At 38.3% G+C, this 20719-nt stretch overlaps 1 protein-coding gene and 1 long non-coding RNA gene across 2 annotated transcripts in view; one reads left to right on the top strand and one right to left on the bottom strand.

Annotated features, from left to right (window-relative positions):
• Window positions 1-20719, top strand: part of NRAP (nebulin related anchoring protein) — a 53680-nt gene that overhangs the window by 29923 nt on the left and 3038 nt on the right. The window contains exons 23-39 of the mRNA XM_005239233.3: window positions 11-322; window positions 1333-1437; window positions 3588-3686; window positions 5494-5598; window positions 6297-6404; window positions 7192-7305; window positions 8738-8935; window positions 10530-10634; window positions 11676-11774; window positions 12548-12652; window positions 13012-13119; window positions 14759-15070; window positions 16959-17063; window positions 17745-17843; window positions 17960-18064; window positions 19625-19732; window positions 20396-20707. Coding sequence (XP_005239290.2) covers window positions 11-322; window positions 1333-1437; window positions 3588-3686; window positions 5494-5598; window positions 6297-6404; window positions 7192-7305; window positions 8738-8935; window positions 10530-10634; window positions 11676-11774; window positions 12548-12652; window positions 13012-13119; window positions 14759-15070; window positions 16959-17063; window positions 17745-17843; window positions 17960-18064; window positions 19625-19732; window positions 20396-20707 — 2499 coding nt within the window. The remainder of the gene's footprint in view (window positions 1-10; window positions 323-1332; window positions 1438-3587; window positions 3687-5493; window positions 5599-6296; window positions 6405-7191; window positions 7306-8737; window positions 8936-10529; window positions 10635-11675; window positions 11775-12547; window positions 12653-13011; window positions 13120-14758; window positions 15071-16958; window positions 17064-17744; window positions 17844-17959; window positions 18065-19624; window positions 19733-20395; window positions 20708-20719) is intronic.
• LOC129784910 (uncharacterized) lies at window positions 15736-20459 on the bottom strand. Its single transcript, XR_008748158.1, has 2 exons — window positions 20379-20459; window positions 15736-16797 (listed from the first exon to the last, which is right to left on the bottom strand). It is a non-coding gene; the product is annotated as an uncharacterized LOC129784910 (long non-coding RNA).

The raw sequence follows: 20719 nt of genomic DNA, 5'->3' as shown, positions 1-20719 counted from the left end.
TTCTTCACAGATTAAATATAAGGAAGGTTATGAGAAGATGAAGGGTAAGCTGATTGGAGTAAAAGCTGTGGAGGAAGATTCACAGATGGCTCATTCCCTTCAAATGTCAAAGTTGCAAAGCGATCTGGAGTACAAGAAGGCATTTGAGGACACAAAGAATCAGTTCCAGGTCTCCATGGATATGGTTAACCTTGTCCATGCCAAAAAGGCTCAGAACTTGGCCACAGATAGAGGGTACAAGACAGCTCTCCATCACTACACAGCCCTGCCTACTGACATGAAAGTGGCATGGGCCAAGTGGGCCTACGGATTGCAAAGTGATGTAAGTCCAGAGCTGAATTTATTTCAGTACCTTTTCATTCAACCCCTTCAGACACTTAGGGCTGAATTTCTTCAGATGTTTATGCTTTTAATGCCATGACGTATTTATGCACCTAATTTTTCAACTATTAAACAGTTAATGTTAAAACAGTAAATATTAACCACTTACTTGCTCAAGAGATATAAAGCCTACTCAAAGCCTACTTCAAATGTTAATAAAACACTAGGATTCATATATGTTGTACAGGGTTTTTTTACCTAATGTGAAGGGAGGTTAAATAATTTAGTGATAAAAGTGGTGATACAATTCCATATAGAGACCACATGCCCAACAGTAACCATCAGATGAACTGTCTGGTACTGTAAATGGTTACTATAAATTAGACTTCCTGTTCTGAGGTTTTAAATCAGAACTTTTCAAGGAGACTAAGATAGATATGTGTATAGGTCTTGTTGAGGTATAGGTGCTGAAACCCTTCTGGCTTCTTTGAGAAACATAGCTGTAGTGCTCGTGTGAGCTTTTGGAATTCAGTAGGCTGTTGGTAGAAGAGGTTTTGTGAGGAAAGTGTGAAGTACTCCTGTACTCAGCCTCCTTAAAGAAACATGGAAAAAAACAAAACATAATGCTTTCCCTCCAGTACAACAAAAGGATAGGGATTGGGAAATGCTACCGTTTTCTTATCATTGCAAATCATTAATGATATTTGCAACAGTGCACTATGTACAACAGAACCAAAGTTTTTGACACCTTAGAATAAAAATTACAAATGACAGTAAGGTGTAGACCGCTTCTAAAAATTACCTTGCAAAACATATTGCACAAATGCCGGTGAGTCCAAATACTTCTGTTTCATTCTGTAATTTTTTTGCTTTCCTTGCAACTGTGCAATAGTGAATAAAACAAAAGCAGGCACTAATTTGACTTGGTTGTTGTTCCTGAGATGTCTGAATCCTTTAATGGCATTTTAAGTGTATGAACACCAACAATAGGATTTTTTTTTTCTTTGTCAGAACCAATACAGAGCAGATTTGAACTGGATGAAAGGAGCTGGATGGATAGCCACTGGGTCATTAAATGTGGAGCAGGCTAAGAAGGCAGGAGAACTCATTAGTGAGGTGAGATTTCATGACAGCATGTAACAGAATTTGCTGCATAATGCGTGCAAAAAGTCTGTATAAAATTAAAATAATTTCCACTCAAAGGGGAAAGAAAAAGGCATACCACATGAAAGACCTCAAAACCAGGGATAGGACTGGTAATTAGAGGGAAACCAGATACCAAACACACACCAGTAGGAGTCTATATAGCCTTTGCAAAAACAAAGTAGGTGACAAATGATATTATGAATAATAATGGCAATCAAACAGTGCTCAATTGCTACCCACTAACCTACCTTTTTAATGAAGCAAAACAGGAGAGATGATGAAAAGATGCAGTCATTGGACCCAGAACCTTTTTTTGTACCTTCTTGCTCCTTTTCATATATATTCATGTTAGCTATTGAAATTAATATAGATATCTCTATCTGCAGCTATCTATTGGCCCAGGTAGTTTTCATCCTTATTTTTCCCTATAACCAGTATCACTTAGAGGAAAAGGAAGGCTCTAGAATCCTTTGTGTCAGACCCATGAGGCCTTCAGAGGAGGTTCTGTTGGAAATGGTTGAAAGTTTCGTAGTATTCTGGTTCTGTTATTTCAGAGGGACTCCTACTGGCCAAATCTGCTGCAGTAGGAGACTCAGTCCTGTGATTTTTTAGATAACCACGGGTGATGAAGGAATAATCTGTCCATTCACTCAGTGAGAATAACAGCATAACCACTAGTGTCTCAGAAAAATATGGTAATCCTTTCACGTCTGCCTGATTGCTAACACTATGTTTTCCCTGTGTAATCATCTACAATGAAGAAGGGGGATTTTTTTAGACACAATAAACTAGATCCTCAGCTAGTGTAAAGCAAGGTAGCTTCATAAAAGCCAGTCCAGCAGTGCCAGCTGGAACAGTCTTGGAATCTGTATAGGTATACCATTTTGATGTTAGAATAGTAAAAACTGCCAAGTAGAAATTTGACCTGCTAGGTTGTTCATGTCAACCTTTTTGTGAGTACTAAATAATTTTAGATGGCTATGAGCCTTCTCCTTTCTTACATACACACAGTGACTAGCCCTGGTAGTAATGGTAAAAAGCAATTGCCAGAATATAGTTTCTAGAAAATTTACGTAGAGATGTTCTGGTCAACCCTTATTTGTCTCTAAAGCTGATCAGGACAAAATATAAACTGCTTTTGTCCCCAGTGAAACTTAGCAAGACCGGTCATTTTTTAAGAGATTTCTTTCTGAAACCAAAAAATTGCTCATAAGCTTGTAATACCTTTAAAGTGGTAATGTGTTTTACATTGGTGTTTTGAGTCCCCAAAGAATCAAGATGTTGCCTCAAATAAAATTATGTGGATCACAAGCTCAATGTAAAAGAGAATGACATGCCTTTAGACTCGAACACTGAGATAAAAACAATATCCAGAAGAGCCATGAAATGCTTATTGACTTGGGAGTTCATCACAGGCATTGGGAAAATTTAGTATGCACTATGTAGAGAAGAGATAAGAGTGTTGATGGGTTTAGGACAACTTATGCAGGAAGGGAAGCTTTTAGTGACCTGGTGATATGGAAAGTGTTGTTTTGCCATCAAATAGCCTTCATCTTAATTATGCATATATAACAAGACCTCTCAAAAGCTACTATGGGTCCTTTCGAGCAAGCAGAATTAATATAATTATCCAGAAGATATACCATTACAATTAGGCACAGTGTTAATGGCTGCAGAGATTTAATATAGGTGTTAGGAGGAAACCTAAACCCTGAAACAATAAGTTAAACAATTGCTATTATTAACACATGACAACTGTATATAATATCTTGCTTAAAGAAACCATAAATAAAAAATATAATCAGTCATACTGTATTTGAAGTAATCTGAAAAAGATTTTAAGATCCTGAGTTCTGGAGTATTTAGGTAGGCAGAATCTCATTTTGAAATGTTTTCCTTATATTTATGGAGAAATTCTTTAATATTAATCGGCAAAAGGTTATTGTTAAATTGAAACAAATATTAATCTGAAAGTACCTAGGACATAAAGATGAGGAAAGAGGAATAATAATTATGTTCACAAATTCACTCTAATCTCCAGCAACCTATGATTTTTCTCTTTCAAATAGCATGAAAGAGCAGCACAAAATTCACAGCTTTGATCTTTTTCTGCTCAACAGAAGAAGTACCGTCAGCATCCATATGCTTTGAAGTTTACCAGTATTAAAGACACTCCTGAGATGATCCAGGCTAGAATTAGTTATAACCAGGCTGTGGATGTAAGTTATAATGTATATACATTATGATTATAAGAGTGGTATCCTCTTTGAACGACCTGATTGAAGCACTGGCTTTCTCTCTCTCTCTTTCTCTGAGATTATCCCTGGGAACCATGAAATTTCTGTGTTCTGGTGTGGTGCATCTCACAAAAAGCATGTTTCTAACTTGGAATGGGAAGTCGTAGAGATCCCACTGAAATGAATGAGACTTTCATGTAAAAAGGGATTTCTGTCCAATTTTTATTTTCCAGAAGTAAAATTTAGGAGTAAGACTGACCTTTGACCTTCAGAGACTTTTGGCCATTTGAGATTCATTGAGGAAGAACACATTTGGGGTTCTTTCTCCTTTTCAAACAGACCTTTCAAATTTCAGTTTCTGCATATTCTTTGGAAACAAACTGTAAGTCAGCATGACAAGGAAGAAAAAATAAACTATTTCAAGCTGTCATCCTGCTGAGAGAGAAATCCAGGAGGGGGAAACTTAAAGGGAAGAATTGAGGCTGTTTGGTGTTTAAACATGTTTATTTTTAATAGAAGAGCGATTTAAAAATATTGTAGACTTAACTGGGATAATACAGAAGTGAATAATAAGCAAAAGTCACTCAAAAAAGACAAGTTTCAAACATGAGAGGAGGTTTTATTGTGAAAATAGATATTTTTAAAGTGAAGAAGATGAAAGACTTTGTGTAAAACACATGCTATTGTAATACGTATAGTGTCTATGCCTTTGGTTTAATTAATAAGATCCAAAAGGCTTACATCTCAGGCAGGATAAATATAAGTCATTTTGTTCCACTGAGCCACAGTCAAAATCAGTCTGCTGCTCTACTTCTTCACACATGAAGTTCTCATTAATTTCCCTCTTAGGGAGCTGCAATACAAGTGGACCTACTTGCTAAAGAAAGTGGCAGCAGGGTGAAATGGAGAGGTTCTTTCTAATGTAGAGGATCTCAAAGCCTCACACAGAAATAATAGCCTTGGAAAGGCAAGTTGGGTGGTCAAGATGTGGGTCATATCTAAAGACCCAAAAAATGATGGTGGCTATCTGTACTCACCTGAAAATTATGTCAATGTAAGAAGAAACTAAGCTAGGAAAGGAAAATAATGTGGAAGAGGTGAACTCTGCATAGCCATTGTAGGGGAAGTTCCAGCTAACTGCACAGAACAACTCATACCTGTCTGCAGACATCAGGGAGCTTGTTAGTCCTGAGCCAGCCCTGTATTCTGCCTCCAAGGTAGCCCACATAAACTCCTGTTTTATGATGGGATCAGTCCACTTCTGAGGGTTTTTTAATCTCTTTCCACTGACTATTGAGTACCCTCTTGCAACTAGGGCTGGAAATAACTTTGGAGGAATCGTATAGGTAATTAATATCATATTTGTCTGGTAAAAATGAACAACTTTGGAGAGATGTGTTTGGGGAACTTCATCTCCCCAGATTTCTGTGGAATTTCAAAGTGTTGATGGGCCACCTGTGGCTGCATACCTGTTAATAAATGCTGTTCATTCTCCCTTTCGCTATTCACATATGTTGGAGGTCATCAAATTAATATTCCAATATCTGAATTTTCATATACATTGATTTATACACTCAAAACTTCAAGGAGCTCCTCTTTAGTTGATAGATGTGTCAGACTCCCAGAGCTTTTTGACTAATACAATGGCTTGTATTTATTAATGCTGCTGTCACTTTTCTATAGTCTTTGCTTTCCATAAACTTGTTTATTAATGTTTTTGTCTGAACTAGTGACTGGACGTGTAGCGAGTACTTTTTTTTTTAATCTTTTTTTTTTTTTTTCCTCTCAGAGGCTGTACAAGGAGCATGGAGAGAGTGTAAAGCATCAATATACACCAACGACAGATCTTCCTGAAATTCTTCGGGCCAAATTAAATGCTATGAATATCAGTGAGGTATAAATCTGACCTTTAATGCTTTAAAAAAAAAAACTGAAAAAGTTGATAGTGCTTTGCTATTTGTCCTACACAGGAAATCAGGCTAAATTTCTTTCCTTTCCCCAGATATGATCATTATATAGTCTAAATGTTTCTGAATATAAGAAATCAATCTTCTTATAAGTTAGAAAGATTAAGAACGAAAAAATACATTTTAATAACATGTTGTAGTCAGAGTCCAACTCAGCCTCACACAGGGCACCAATTGCTGCAACACAGGCAGGCTAGTAGGCTGCAACAAGGTTTTTACTATCAGTCAGATTCTCCTGCCCATGCTGTTTCACCTTCCTCCAGAGGTCAGACCACACTGCTCCTCCTCCATCAAGCCCCCTCTCCTAGACTCCTCAGTGCTATTTAACCACTTAGCAGGAACAAGATACAGCTGCACATCATCCAGGTCAATCAACCCACTGCCTCTGAGGCAAAGCCACAGCTGCACGTTATCAATGCTGATCAACCCACTGCCTTCACTCCTCTACAATAATGGACATTTGTCATGTGATTATTCCTGTTGTGTATTGATAGTTTCATTTATATGAGCCCTCTGCATTAGAATAGAATTAAACTGATGTGTAACATTGCTAGGATAGCAATAATGCTGCAGTGTCAACCCTCTGAACAGCAACTCTGCTTTATTCCTGTTTCCTGCTTCCTAGATTCGCTATAAGGAGTCCTGGGGAAAGATGAAAGATGGTGGCTATCAACTGAAACTAGATGCCATTCCCTTCCAGGCAGCAAAAGCTTCGGGTGAAATCATAAGTGATGTATGTGAACTTACTGCTGATACTGTCCAGTAGTATATGCCAGTCACTCCAGACTGTTTCTGCTCTGCTGAGTGACTCTGGATGGAAACAGCATGTCCAGCCAACTCACATCTGAGAGACATCTGGCCTCAGTCTAGTTAGTTGGGCTTTTGGAGATGCAGCCATAATGAAGTGCTGTTGGTAACTAAGCAAAGGAAGGTTTGCTAAAACAACAAAATCTGTCAGCTTTGCTAATAAACTTACCTGCTGTAGTGACTCAACAATCTCAGGGATTTTTTAGGAGCTGTCGGCCACTGTTGGCTAGGTAAGCTTTGAAAGAGAGAGCTTATTCAGGGGATTCTACCCTTCAGGGTTTGTCTTGAGTGTCCTTTAAAGGTTGTAGAAATATACAGATTTCAAGCATAGGAGCCCAGTTGTTCTGACTTTGCTAGAATGCTGATGGAGAGAGGCTCCTCAGAGGCTAATTTTGAGCACCTGCACTGGGTTCTTATCTTTCACCACCTGTGCAATAGCAGGTAACTAACCCAAGCTATTTGTAGGTGTTCATTGGTGGGTTTTTTTGTGCTTTTCTCTAAATAGGATAAAATATTAAAATGTTTGCACAGGTGAGGTCTTCCTAGCATCCACTAAAGTTTCATTCAGATTTATTATCATATTAAGTATAGCCAGCATTTATTGTCCGTAGCTTGCTTTCTGTAATGTGAAAACCCTTTTATTCACGTTTTAACAATCTGACTAATGCTTCTCTTCACTCCTATTCACATTTCTATTCTTATTTCCTTTTTAGCACAAGTATAAGGAGGCATTTCAGAAAATGAAAGGACAGATGGTTGGCTCACGAGGCTTGGATGGTGATATTCATATTGCTCATTCAGTCCACGCTGCATTGCTACAGAGTGATGTAAGTACAAGAAAGATGTGGGCATTTTGGAATTGGCTAAGAGCGAGTAGCTCCTCATGAATGATGCACTTAGCTGTGGACTAGCTTACTGTTTAAAACTTGGGTCTTTCTCTCCCACTTGATACAATCATGATATTCTTACCATTCTTTTACATTATTTACAGTAACATTAATATGACAATAAAAGAAGACTGTGCATTCTTGTACAATCCCCTGCTGCATACCACTGTTGCCTAGCATAGAATATTTTACTCTGTAAAAGTATCACTCAGGGGCAGGTCTAATTGAGAATTAGTAGTGGTCTTTGTACAGAAATAAATTAAATTTAGCAGAGATACGAAGTTATTCAGTGATTATTTTCAGTTTACTGTTTTCCTGAAAGGCTAAAGGATGGATGAGTTTATGAATGAGTTTATGGATTTTCAAGTTGGAATTTTTTGGTTGGGGAATGGTTCCAACTTGGTCTTGGGATAGGGTAAGAATCGCATCATTTGTTCATTGCCTATAGGAATCGTAACTATGCAGTGCATTTTGAACACTGTGGCTTGTTCGAGAAAGTAGTGAAATACTTGTCTGACTTCAAGAACATAAATAATCTAAGATCTACTTATATTCTTGCCAAAACTGTCCATAGTGAGCCCGATTGTGGATATAGATGGGAGAGTGTTCACTTTTAGTAAGTGCTGGGCTTGTACTGGGATTCTTTCTTATGCGATGGTATGCTTAGACATACAGGTAACAACAAGTGTCTGAAGAATTCATCCATCTATCAGGTTACTCTAAATTAGTTTGAAGATTGTCAATAACTCTGGAAGCTCATAATCTGGATGAACAGCCTGAACATCTCAAATTTGCATAAACTGATAGGGAAATGTCATGTTCAAGAAGTTCTTTGAAGATTTCTACACCTTTCTTTTTCTGGATGGAGACAAGAAGTCTAAAAAACCCCACCACTAAAAATGACATTTAAAAATATGAAATTAAACTGGCCAAATCAATGGAGACCAACAAATATTTTGAGTGAGGATATGTACTAATTCTGATATAAATATGGCAGTTTGCATTTTATCCTTGGGTAGTAGCTTCATGTTTTTGTTGTGCTTTCTAGAAATGCAGTGAGTTGTAATTTCATTTATCAGTTTGGTAATTTTATAGATTCAATGTATCCAGTTTTAACAAAAAGAATTATAAATAATATCTTATCTTAATTGAATATAATGTAGGTGGCTACTATTTTGATGAAGGATGGGCTGCCATGTATTCTAGTTATAAGTATTGATCATTCACAGTGTTCTTAAACAAGTTAGGGAACTTTTAAAAAGAATAATTTATACTGGAAAATGGGGGAAATATGGAGAATGCCTCTTCGATCAAAACCTGAATTCTAATTACCATGCTATGATATCTATGTGATCTGTTTTTAATTTGATAGGTGAAATATAAGCAAGGTTTTGAGGATACAAAGACTCACTTCCACCTGCCACTGGATATGATAAACTTGGTACATGCCAGGAAAGCCCAGTCTTTGGTCAGCGAACAAGAATACAGACAGCTGCTACATCAGTACACTCCTTTGACTGATGATGTGAGATTGCGGTGTGCCAAGAATGCATACAAACTACAGAGCGAGGTAACTGCAAAACATCCCAGTGATATTTCCCTGTCGGTCCCAATGCAAGACAGTTCTGTTCCAAACCATGGCACTGTGTATTTAAGCAGCAGCTGAGGGATAAGAAATGGCTGTTCCCCTGTGATTACATTCAGGAATGAGACATTTTTTTTATTGGGCAGTTGTACAGCAGTGATCACACTATCCTGAGGGGTAAAGTATAGTAGTCACTGATGATCAGGCAGAGCAGTGTTTGCAAGTGAGAATCATTGCACTGTTGGTGAAATACTCTTTTTTTAAGGTCTTGCTAACCATGCAAACTGTTTGCTGGCTGCTCTTTGAGTTGGTTTGTATCTGGATGAAATTCATGTGTACCTCCACAAGAAAGATGCCTGCTGTTATAAATCTCATTTGTAAGAGACTTATAAACTCTGGGCCAGGGCATAACCACTGAAATTCTAAGAAGCTCCCTATGTAATCTTGAGTGAAATTAACTAGATAAAGCCTTACAAATTGAAGGGTAGGCTGTGTCTGTAGGCACAGCCTTGAGCAAAGGGCTTTTAATGGATTACATTGCCTCCAGAGACCTCAGGAGGGACTGTATCTTAAAAACATGTCTGACACCAAAATGCTGCTGTATATCAATTTAACTTTTGGAGCCAACAGTCTTAAAGATGGCAGGCTGTGTTCAAACAAGCGTAAACATCAGCTGCCATGGTGCTGCCCTAATTCGGGTAAAAACACGTGTAATCAGAGATTCTGAGGCAGTTTTCCATCCATGACTCATTTTGAGTTGGGGGTGAAATGATGATTGGCAGCAATACATCTGAGTGGAGAATTTACTGTCTTAGCAGCTGGTGCTAGTAGCTGACAAGAGGTGGGGACTACACTCTAGTGTTGTCTGCTCTTACCTTCCGACTCACAAAGGACATTTGCTGTACACAGCACTACAATGCCTTTCAGTCTAGAGATTAGCTTTGGACAGGCCTGGATGGAAGGGGAGCTGTTACTGTTTTCCTAGGTGGCTGAATAAAATGAAGGCATAGTCCATTTCCATTATAAGTGGTTGGCTGAACCAAAATGCCTCATTAACTAAAGCTAGTTCCTCCCTCGGTGAGCAGTAGCAATTTTCACATATCCATCAAGTAGGCAAATCTGTACTTTACTAGTTGTTTGGTCTTTATAGCTTTTTTTTTGAAGCAGAAAATAAAATGATCCTCCTCACCTTTCTCATCATCAAATGTAATAATATTTGTCACAATGTATCTACCAGTAACTTATTGGTGACTTTTGAAAAAGTAGTATTTACAGTGAGTCACTGATAGGTTTGGTGGTCTGGAAAATATTTTAACAAAGTCTGAACAGTAGCTTAGTGCTATTTTTCCTTGGTGTTCCCTGCTTATTCTATGACTATTTGGAACTGTTAAAAACGAAGGCTGTATGCACATGGACACATACATAAACACAAGAACTTAGGGTAATGTATATGAACTGTCTGTGGTAGATACTGATTTTAATGGATTTATCTGAATACAGTTATTGTGTATTTTTGGATGAATAAACATAGGGCATCTCAAATGCAAACTTGTAATTACTTCTGCTTGGTTTTCCTTAGAATTTATACCGCTCTGACATGAACTTTATGAGAGGAGTTGGATGTATTACTCCAGGGGCCCTAGAGATTGAAGGAAAGAAGAAAGCTTCTGAACTCATCAGCGAGGTAACAAAAGAGGGTTTTGATTTCTCCAGTACAAACAAGAGTTTGCCAGATGTCTTTCTATTAAACTGGGCTGGCTAAGTGACTCACTGAATAATGCTAGGCTCCGTCCCCTCGTGTTTGATCATTCCATTCGTGTCCTAACTGCAGATGGGTGAACCTGATGGAGTTCAAGGTTTTGCAGACTTTGCTAAGTGTTTTCGCAAATCTTTTCTCCTGTGTTTCAAACCCAAGAGGTTGTTATTTTGTTATTTATTTTACAATTAAAATGGTTTTTTCAACTAAAAATAAAGCCGTGCCTATCTCTAAGTACCCTAGACTGTTTCTCCAAAATCGGACTGATCTGTGAATTGCCCAATACATTACGCTGTCCTCATCTCAGCTCCTGCTTTACAGTCTTAGTCTGTTTTCCACTTGCTGCTTTTGTGTGCTACTGTTTTTCTCCCTCTGTAACTGAATTTTTATTTCCTTTTTTGTGTTCTCGTATAGTCTCTCCTACTTTCAAAACTTAGATCTGTTGCCCATATTCATATAGATGTGAAATTAAGAAAAATAAGAGTGCTCTTCCTAGTTGTGTTCTAGTGAACAGATCCCTGCTTGTAGTGATCGTGCAGCTATTTTGCTCACAATGCTGACATAGGACCACAGGTCAGATGCAACCTCATTTTTCTCACAAAAAAAGTTCAGTGGGCTTATACAGCACCTTCTCTCTGGATCGGATTGCCTTTACTGTTAATTCCACTAGCCAGGTTTAATGACACCAAGTAGTGAAATAACCTTATTACTGTACTCAGCATAGCAGCAGTTGGATTTTTTTTTTAACACCTTATTCTTTATTTACTTTTCACTTCCCCTGTGAGACTTAAATGCACCAAATTCAGAGTAACAAAAAGTAAATTAGTCTAATGGTTAATAGACACATACCCTTTGCACAGTAGAGTTTTAAGCACAAGAAGCAGTACTAGACCGCTGGTATTGCAAAAGTCCCTTATCTGACAAGATAATTTAGTTATTCTGTTCAATTTTCTTTGTGTGTGAACTCAGAATAAATATCGTCAGCTACCACATTCCTTCAAGTACACATTGGTGACAGACTCTCCTGGCCTCCTTCATGCAAAATTCAGCAATATGATTGCTAATGAGGTAGGTTCTCCTAACGTGAATCAGAAAATATGCTCTTCAAAATGCAGTGAGCTAGGGATGGAGGAGTGGGAAAGAAACAGCCCTGTTCTGAAAGCAAAATGTATCAAAAAGAAAGCAAGCATCACTTATTTGTGCTTTTTCACAGTTAGATCACATTTTATTATTTCCAAACATTGAATACAATTTTCAATTAAATCTCTTTTAAAAAGCTTAAATAGTACCCATACGATATAGTCTTGTTACCAGGTTTTTTTACGTAAAACAGCCTCAAAAGATCAGGTCTGTGGGGTGTTCTTGAGGGAGCTCATTTGCATAGTATAGTCCACTTTAGAGGGCTCCTAAACAATGCATCACTTTTCTAATTTTTGAAAAAAGGAGATAAACCTCATAGACAAATTAGCAAAATCATCTATATTAACATGAAGAAAAATCCAAGCTAGAAAATATGGCCAGTGCACCAGAAATGCCTACCTTTTTATTTAAAACATGTTCATGATGTCCTTAACATTCTTAAGTCTGCTTTTGGCCTGCTGGGAACATAACAATGCAAGGCTAAGAATGTAGTGAGTTGGCATCACGATATATGCATAAAAATTAATATAAACATTTTTATGCCCAGAAAAACCCCATTACAGTTGCAATGGTACCTTCTTAGCTGGATTTTGTGCTGGCTAATGTAGTTGTCATAACCATGAACAATTTAAGTACTGCTGTTATATTATTGAAACAATAGAGGAAATTAATTGCAATTGTCTTTTTGATCTCCTTCTTAGCGCCTATATAAAGCAGCAGGAGAGGACAGCCAGCATCACTATACACCAACCCTGGGTCTGCCTGAATTTACACGGGCAAAAATAAATGCAGCCAACCTCAGCGATGTAAGAATTTGTTCTGTATTTCTTATACTTATTTGGGATGGAGGTTGAATCGTGCAGTAGCAAGGAAGATGGATAAGTAGACTTTTTAGATCTATTCTATTTATGCTTTCCCTGATTTGATTATAATGATATTTATCTCCATTAGCATATATCCAGTTGTGAGTAAATTAAATCTACATAAAGAACGAGACATGTTTTGTCTAAGTTAGTAGGATTTCCCAAAGATAATTTTAAAAAATCCTTTGATTATGAAGAATGAGGCTGTAACACAGAATAACAAATGAAAGAGGGTTCCTTTGTTTGTTCCTTTGTGCATTTAAAAGTGAAACAGCAATCTACATGTGCCTTTCCTACTTTAGGCAAAATACAAAGAATCTTGGCATAATCTACGTGCTCAAGGCTACAAGCTGACAACGGAAGCACTCCCGTTCCAGACTGCCAGGGCCTCTAGAGAAATTGCCAGTGATGTGAGTTGAATGATTCAACCTTCCTTCTTGCCTAATTTCTGTTAACTTCATGTAAAACATTGTCTAAAGCAGATTTAACTGAATTAAAGCAACTCCATAACCATGTGAGACAAGTGTGAGACAGAATATATTACTTATGAATGAGATTCTTTGTGTGAATTTAAAAGAAAAAAAAAGAAGAGGAAGAATCGCTGCTAATAGGGAACCAAGCTCGGTTAAACATCTTCCAGTGGGAAATAGCTAGTGAATTAAAGTATTTGCAGACAGACAAATCAGAGGGATTCTGCTCCTTTCCAGTCTTTCAGCTCCTCATATTATAAAGTGCCCACTAATTCTGTCCACCCTGCTTTGAGCTGAGTTTCGGAAGTGCTTAATGTTCCCAAATTGACATGAAGTCAGAAGCTGAGTATGAAAATCAGGAGCTGTCTGTCTGGTTAGGAAGTGAAAATCAGTGGAAGCTCTTGTGTCCCCTTGATTTCTGAAATAGAGGAAATGCATCTTCTTACCCATAAAAATATCTTCTAATTTGGATTGTTGTTTGCAAAACACTTAGACATGGTGGTATCCATTTCTCAGAAAGCTAAGTTCATCCCTTCCTCACAAGACATTTAATAAATTCTAGGAAAAAATGACAATTAAGCTGAATTTAGTAGAAGTAGTTTTCATTTTGTGTAGTATTTAGTGGCATGTTTTCTCTCTAATGTGATAAAATATGAATATATTTAATGTGTATTTGTTTTATCAAGCAACTATTTCTAGCTGTAATTTCTAATGTATACTTAACCATATTTTGCAGAGTGCTTTTGGTTACAGCTTCAGATCTGCTCTAAAGGGTACAAGTCCATAATAGAATTACATCCACTTACAACAGATCTGAATTTGGCCCTTCATCTTGGAAGCACTTTATAAACATTAGCTACTGTAATTCAATCCCCACAACTCTCTTGTGTGGCAGATAAGTGTTATTATCCCATTTCAACTACATTATGAACTCTTCAGGGCCCAGGCCTTCCCTTTAAAGTTCCAAGCACCCTGTTGATGCTGTATAAATAATCATTATCATAATCATCGCTATTTCACAGAAAGGATAAATGCAAGATCATAGGGAGAGTCATAGTCCCAGCTAAGATGAGAATGAGGGGTTGCTGGCGGTTATTCTTGTGCTCAGACCACCATCTTAGGCTTCTCAGCATAGTTATTGGTCCAGGAAAACTGAATTTACTCTTTAAAATATCTGGGTGGCATTTGCAAATCTGAAGGCTACAGAGTGCATGATGTTTCTCTTTTGTATAGATTTTTTTCTTCTGTCTTTTGTTTGTTTCTCATGGTTTCTTATTCCTAGCGATAGGAATAAAATTCTATGAGAGATAATAAAAGTACATGATCTGAGGTTAAACATGATCAATGCTTTGGGCATATTCAGAGAATGTATTAAGGTGCGCTTAACTTTAATGTTGCAACTCCTGTGGTATTTAAATTTGAGGGCAATGAGAGATTCAGACTATTACTTTCTAGTGCTGCATACCTCGGCTGTTTTTATGGACAGCATAGATGTTTCAGTGGCTTATCCTAAGTTAGTTTGCTAGAGTAGCCAGTCCAAGTTTGGCACTTTTTCACTTTCACCCTTTTTTATTTTTAGTACCAATATAAACACAACTTTGTGACGGAGAGAGGAAAGCACATTGGTGCCAGAAGCATTCTGGATGACACCAGGTTGCTGCATTGCTTGCATGCTGCCAAATTACAGAGTGAACAGGAGTATAAGAAAGGATCCCAAGAAGTGTGGTCTCAATACCATCTGCCCATGGACATGGTGAATCTTGTCCATGCCAGGAAAGCCCAGGCCTTAGCGAGTGATCAAGATTACAGAAAGATACTCCATGAATTTACAGCACTTCCAGAAGACATGAAGATGAAGTGGGCCAAAAGAGCCCACATGCTACAGAGTGAGGTACAGGCTTTCCTTCTGTTAACAGCAAATGGAATTTAGCAATAACAAACCTTTGAGTGACTGACACGGACTGTATATTGACACTGGGCAGTGATTGCTCCTCACATATGGAATATATGTGAATCAGAGGTTCTCGTGTTATGAACCTGATGGAGAATCACTGTGGTCCATGTTACTTGTTCTAGAGCTGAGGGATATACACAGTCCCCTCCCAGCTGTTTGGATCACAGCTAGTCAGTGATTTGACAGCCACTGGTCTACATGCAGAATTCTTTGAACAGAATATTAAATACTTGGAGGTTGGTTTGGGATATGTTAGAAGGTAATTTGCAAACAGAAACGATCATATCAAATAACCAGTTCCCCAGAAGCGTTTGCAGAAATTGCTCATGCAAATGTAGGCCCAGACAAGCTTTGATGACTGAAAAGATGGAATATCAGCAAGGACCACATCCCTGCTCACTTTGCCTTAGCATGTACCTGTGTTCAGGGACAAGCCATTGTCTGTGTGTGCTTTCAAACAGATGTAGATGTTGAGTGTGTGCGTAAAGCTGCATGGATTCGCATAGCTGTATTTTCAAGGACCAGTGTCATTAGCGACTTTGTTAGTGGGAAGCTCTGTTCTGGTGTTCTTTGTTTTGTAAGAGATGAAACTGGATCATTCATCAGGGAAGTGAAAAAGTTTATTTAGAAAGTTATGCTAACTCTTTATAGGTCTTTAGAGAGCTTATCATTTACTGAGCTCAGGATTTTATTGTGAGATAAAGTGATGGGGTATTCGTTGGATTCAGTCAGATCTGATGAGCAGGTATTAACAGATATTCCAGCTGTGAAAATCAGAGCCGCAATCAAAACACTGAAGAGCTTGTGTCCTTTCTTACTCAGTGTATTTGCTATTTGGTATCCCAAATGTAGTCTTCATTGCCAGAACTTTTTTTGGGTATTCTTGGGATGGTATAGAAGCTGTTGCTAGTTCTTTACCTTTTCAACTCCCATTTCTGTCGTCTTCTGTAATGGCTAACAGATGGCATACAGGTAGTTAGATCCAGGAAGGCAGGATTTTTTACTATTTACTGATGTGTGATGGTGGCTCACATGATAGGAAAGTGGCATTTCCAGGGACTTAGTCCTTAGATCCTAAAAGCATATACTTAGGGACAGGATAGGAGGTGAGTAAGAACCTCAGCACTTGGCTCTTTGTCTTTAGACCCTGGAGGTCAGGAATCCAGAGAAATTATGAAGGTGCTTTTTTCTGACACCCTCACTATCTAGTAAAGTACAACATGCTTGAGCTAGCTGGCTGTTACATCCTTCTGCATATAAGGGAAAAAAAACCCAACCCTGAAAAAAATGGATGATCGATTGAGTTAAAATCACAGTAAGCCACTGTTACTCTGAAGAAGTCAGAATTGTCGGGATTGTGGGTACTTTACTGGCTTTCACTTTCTATTGGGTGTGCCTTGTTTTCTTTACTGGATTAGGAGTTTAAGCAAGCCTTTAATGTGAGTAAAAAGAGAGTAAGGTGTCCGCCTAGAAATGGGGTTAATGAGGAAGCATGCACCAGATAAAATAATTAGTATTCCTGACTTGAACTCACCTCAGAAAATTATTTCAAAAGGGGTTCTTTTACACCCAGTACAAACAGGTTATTACTTACTGCTTTGAGTCATACTAATTCACTCGTGGGGCCTTCTCTTGTAACTTGCATATGATACATTATTTAATTCCTGGTGGAATGAACAAATGCAAACAGTTTGGCTTTACGATGTGATATGTGCATGGCAAATGAAAAAACTCAAAATGTTAATATGAATCAGGGAGTCTTTTTAAAAAACCTTAATAGCTATGGATACAAAAACTGATAGCTAACGATTTTCATTTTTAACAGCATCGCTATAAATCAGACTTGAACTTCATGAAAGGAGTTGGTTGGATGGCTCTGAGATCTCCACAGATAGAAAGTGTAAAGAAGGCTGGAGAGCTCATCAGTGAGGTAACTGATAAATCTTTCATGGGGTAGCACGTCTGTAGGAATTGTTTACCATCAAGGCTCCTCGTTACATGACACTTACGAATGTAGCTTATCATTTCCTTTTGATGTGGGAGCCTGTTTATACAAGGTGTAAGTTACCAAGAAGCAGTATGGGAGATGCAAGTCCACTGTGTGACACCTGCTGAATATTTTCCATTCCGAATGAAACACAAAAGTATAAACAAAACATGTAGCAATAAATAAATGCAGTAAACTCCATTATGAAATTCTAAGCAGGTGGTTATGGAAGGCATATAGAAAGATACAGCATTGACAACCACAGTGAAGGGGCATTTGCCTGCTCAGTATCATGCATTAATGGAGAAAAATTATGAGCTGTCAAAAGTGTAGTGTTCTAAAGCTTTTTGCATGTGAATTTTCAGTTAGAAGTCCTTGCACACACACAAAAAAAGAAGTTTGGTGGCCAGGCACCACAGCAATGATACAGAAGCATCCCCATTCCCTAGCTGTAAGAGCAGCTTAAACTAAATCTGAACAGTATGTTTTTTAAATTGTGGCTTCAGGAAGGTGGCTTTTATGTTTGACTCCAGTCATCACATGCTTGGAATTGATGTATCATAAACAGAAACATCCTGTGTTTTTTTTCCTTTGTTTGTTTTGGTTGCCTTCTCCCCCTCTCAGGTAAAGTACCGTCAGAAGCCAGAAAGTTTGAAGTTCACTGCTGTGGTTGACTCTCCAGATTTGATTCATGCTAAAACCAGCTACCTCCAGTGCAATGATGTAGGTTTCATTTTACTATAAGTGATCTTAACTTTAGTTGTTACTAAAATGCGTAAAATAATTATCTTGACATTGCTTCCAGTATCAATTGCATTCAATGACTTTCAACCCCACAGAGACTGTACAAGGCTGAAGGCTTCGAAGCCAGGCACAGGTACACCCTGCCTCCTGATCATCCAGATTTTATCCGAGCCCGCCAGAATGCACTTCACATCAGTGATGTAAGTAAGCCTTTTACTTTGGGGAGTTGACTTGGTAAACTTGCTTGGGAGTGAAAAACTTTCATGTATATGTAGAAGTCAGGTTCTCTAAGCCCGACTAAATCTAATAAAAGCCAGAGGCTGTGGACAGCCAACATGTTGCTAGGTTTGGGCTGGAGGGATCAGGAAAAGACTGTTGATTTTTCTTTTGAGGATTAGTTCTGCTTTCCAGAGCAGGAAGCCATTATTAAGGATTTCAGTCTTTCAGTATAGATATTGTTAGTTACAAATTTAAATCTTTTTACTTATGTTTGGGTGGGGAAGGAGGGAGAATCCTCTTTCCTTCCTTCATGAAGGATCCACCTTCATGAAGTCACAACGTCGCAACATGACGACTTATCCCTTAGGTACAGTTGTTATCAACCTGGATACAACTGAATCAGTGAATGGAATTGATTTAAAGGGATTTTGTTTCCACATTATCCCAGACAGAGGCACTCAGACTATTACTAATGTACTGTTCCCTGATTAAATAGCTGTTGTCTTTAACTGTAGGGTCAGAGTGACCTTAGTTTGTAAGAAACTTTGAGTTCCTTGTTTGGTGATAGGTGCTCTATAGGTGAAAGAAACAAATAGGATTTACACTCTTTGAAGTGATAGAGGAGGTAAAAAGGCAAAGGGGTGATTGCACACAAATGAAAGGTCAGCCCTAGACCTTTTAGCAGGGTGTATGGTCATGCTTGCATTGTTTCTACCCAGGCTGGCTTGCAGGATTTCTGGCATCTCAGTTTACCTTAAAATTTAGCACCACCTAGCACCAAATTCACCAGTGAAAGAGAGTAATAGCTTTTAAAATGTGAAGTGGATTTTATGCTTGTTTTCATATGATCACAAACCCCAGAAAGTATGAATCAAAGACTTATAGAAAGCAAATCAATAAAGTCAGAAAGGGACAGCCAAAACCACCAGCTAAGATACCATGACTGCGTAGGAAGACCTGCAGACTGGAAGCTAATTTAAGAAAGCTACTAATGGAACAAGAATCAAATCTAGAGCAGTTTTTCTTCAGGATGTAAATGTATTTCACATCCTCAAAGTCACATTAAATATGTTAGAAACGGCTGTTATTCCATGTGAGTTAATGAAGCCACATGTGGCAGGGGATAGAGACAGGGATCACTTGAAAAGCTTGAAATAACTGGTATTGAAATTATGATGCCACGAAACCCAAGACACTGCAAGTGGATGCATCAAAAGAGAGAATAAGGGCAATATCAATGCAATATTGATGTGACTGATGCATCACAGTTTCTAATAGAAATTAAATCACATCAAAAACAACCACATTCAAGTACAAAAGGAAACCCTGGTGGCACTTTTCAGATGAGGCATTTTATCTTTATGGTGAATAGAAAAGAAGTTGAAGTGCTATAGAACTGGATCAAAACCTTGGAGATGGTACTGATGACTCTTGATACAAATAAGCCCAGTAGGATAAAACATTTATTATTGCAGTTTTGGGACTGCGTTTAAGAAACGGTAGGGGGAAATGACTGTTTTGTTCTTTTCTTTTCAACACAGAAATTGTATAAAACATCTTGGGAACAGACAAGGGCATCTGGCTATGATTTTAGGATTGATGCCATCCCATTCCAGACAGCAAAGGCTTCAAGAGAGATTGCTAGTGATGTAAGAACTGTTCTGTTTCAAACACTTCCCAACCCCCCTTCCTATGCCACCCTCAGCCTGTAAAAATGGGTGAACTCTGACGTAAGTGAACCTTGTTCTGCTTTGGAAAATTGGTGAGCCAATGAAACCAAATGCTGGATAACTGCAAAGATTTCCAACTAAATGCTCCCATTAATAATGTTCAATACCAGGCTCCTCTGTTGCACTTCAAAGGGTTGTTCTTCGGAAGGAGGTATATCATGATATAGTTAAATAAAATAGGTGCTAGGCTATGAATAGTTAAAGCATGGTCTAGAATAAAGCGGGTCACCTTTGAACACAGAAGGCCACAGGTGGCAAGAAAGCTGAAGATGGAGGAGCTTCACTGCTGGAGCTGTGTATTGGTTGTGCTCAAGAGTGCAGCAATAAGAGGATTCTGATTGCTTTTGAGAGATGAGTGTTTTTGGCTCCCTAAGTCTTTCTACTCCTTTAAAAATTACCACAAAGGGCGTTCTTCTAAAGTGTCTTGTTAGATTAGGAGATGTAGTTTGATATCAAACAAACCCTTGGTCTTTGTGCACTACAGGAAGCATGATTGATAGTTAGGGAGGGTAAGTTATTTCGTAACAGAATTTGAAGGCAATCTGAATGTGAAAATGAGATTTACCTCTGCCCTTCCTGCAGTACAAGTACAGAGAAGCCTTCTTGAGAGACAGAGGCCAGCAGATTGGATTTCTGAGTGCAAATGATGATCCCAAAATCAGGCATGTCCTCAGAGTGGGGAAACTCCAGAGTGACAACCAATACAGGAGTGGATATGCCCAAAACAGGGCACAGTTCCAGAGTCACCTCAACCAGCCAGGATTCCTCCATGCTAAGAGAAGCCAGCAGCTTGCAAGCAATGTTAACTACAGGCAGCCTTTTCACCAATACACTTGTGATCCTGAGCAGCTAAACGTGAAGCATGCAAAGCAGGCCTACAAGCTGCAAAGTGATGTAAGTATGGCT

This window comes from Falco peregrinus, chromosome 1, assembly GCF_023634155.1.
Source record: "Falco peregrinus isolate bFalPer1 chromosome 1, bFalPer1.pri, whole genome shotgun sequence".
NCBI classification, from domain to species: Eukaryota; Metazoa; Chordata; class Aves; order Falconiformes; family Falconidae; genus Falco; species Falco peregrinus.
The sequence above is the reverse complement of the archived record's forward strand: the minus strand, read 5'-3'. Positions and strand labels throughout refer to the sequence as shown.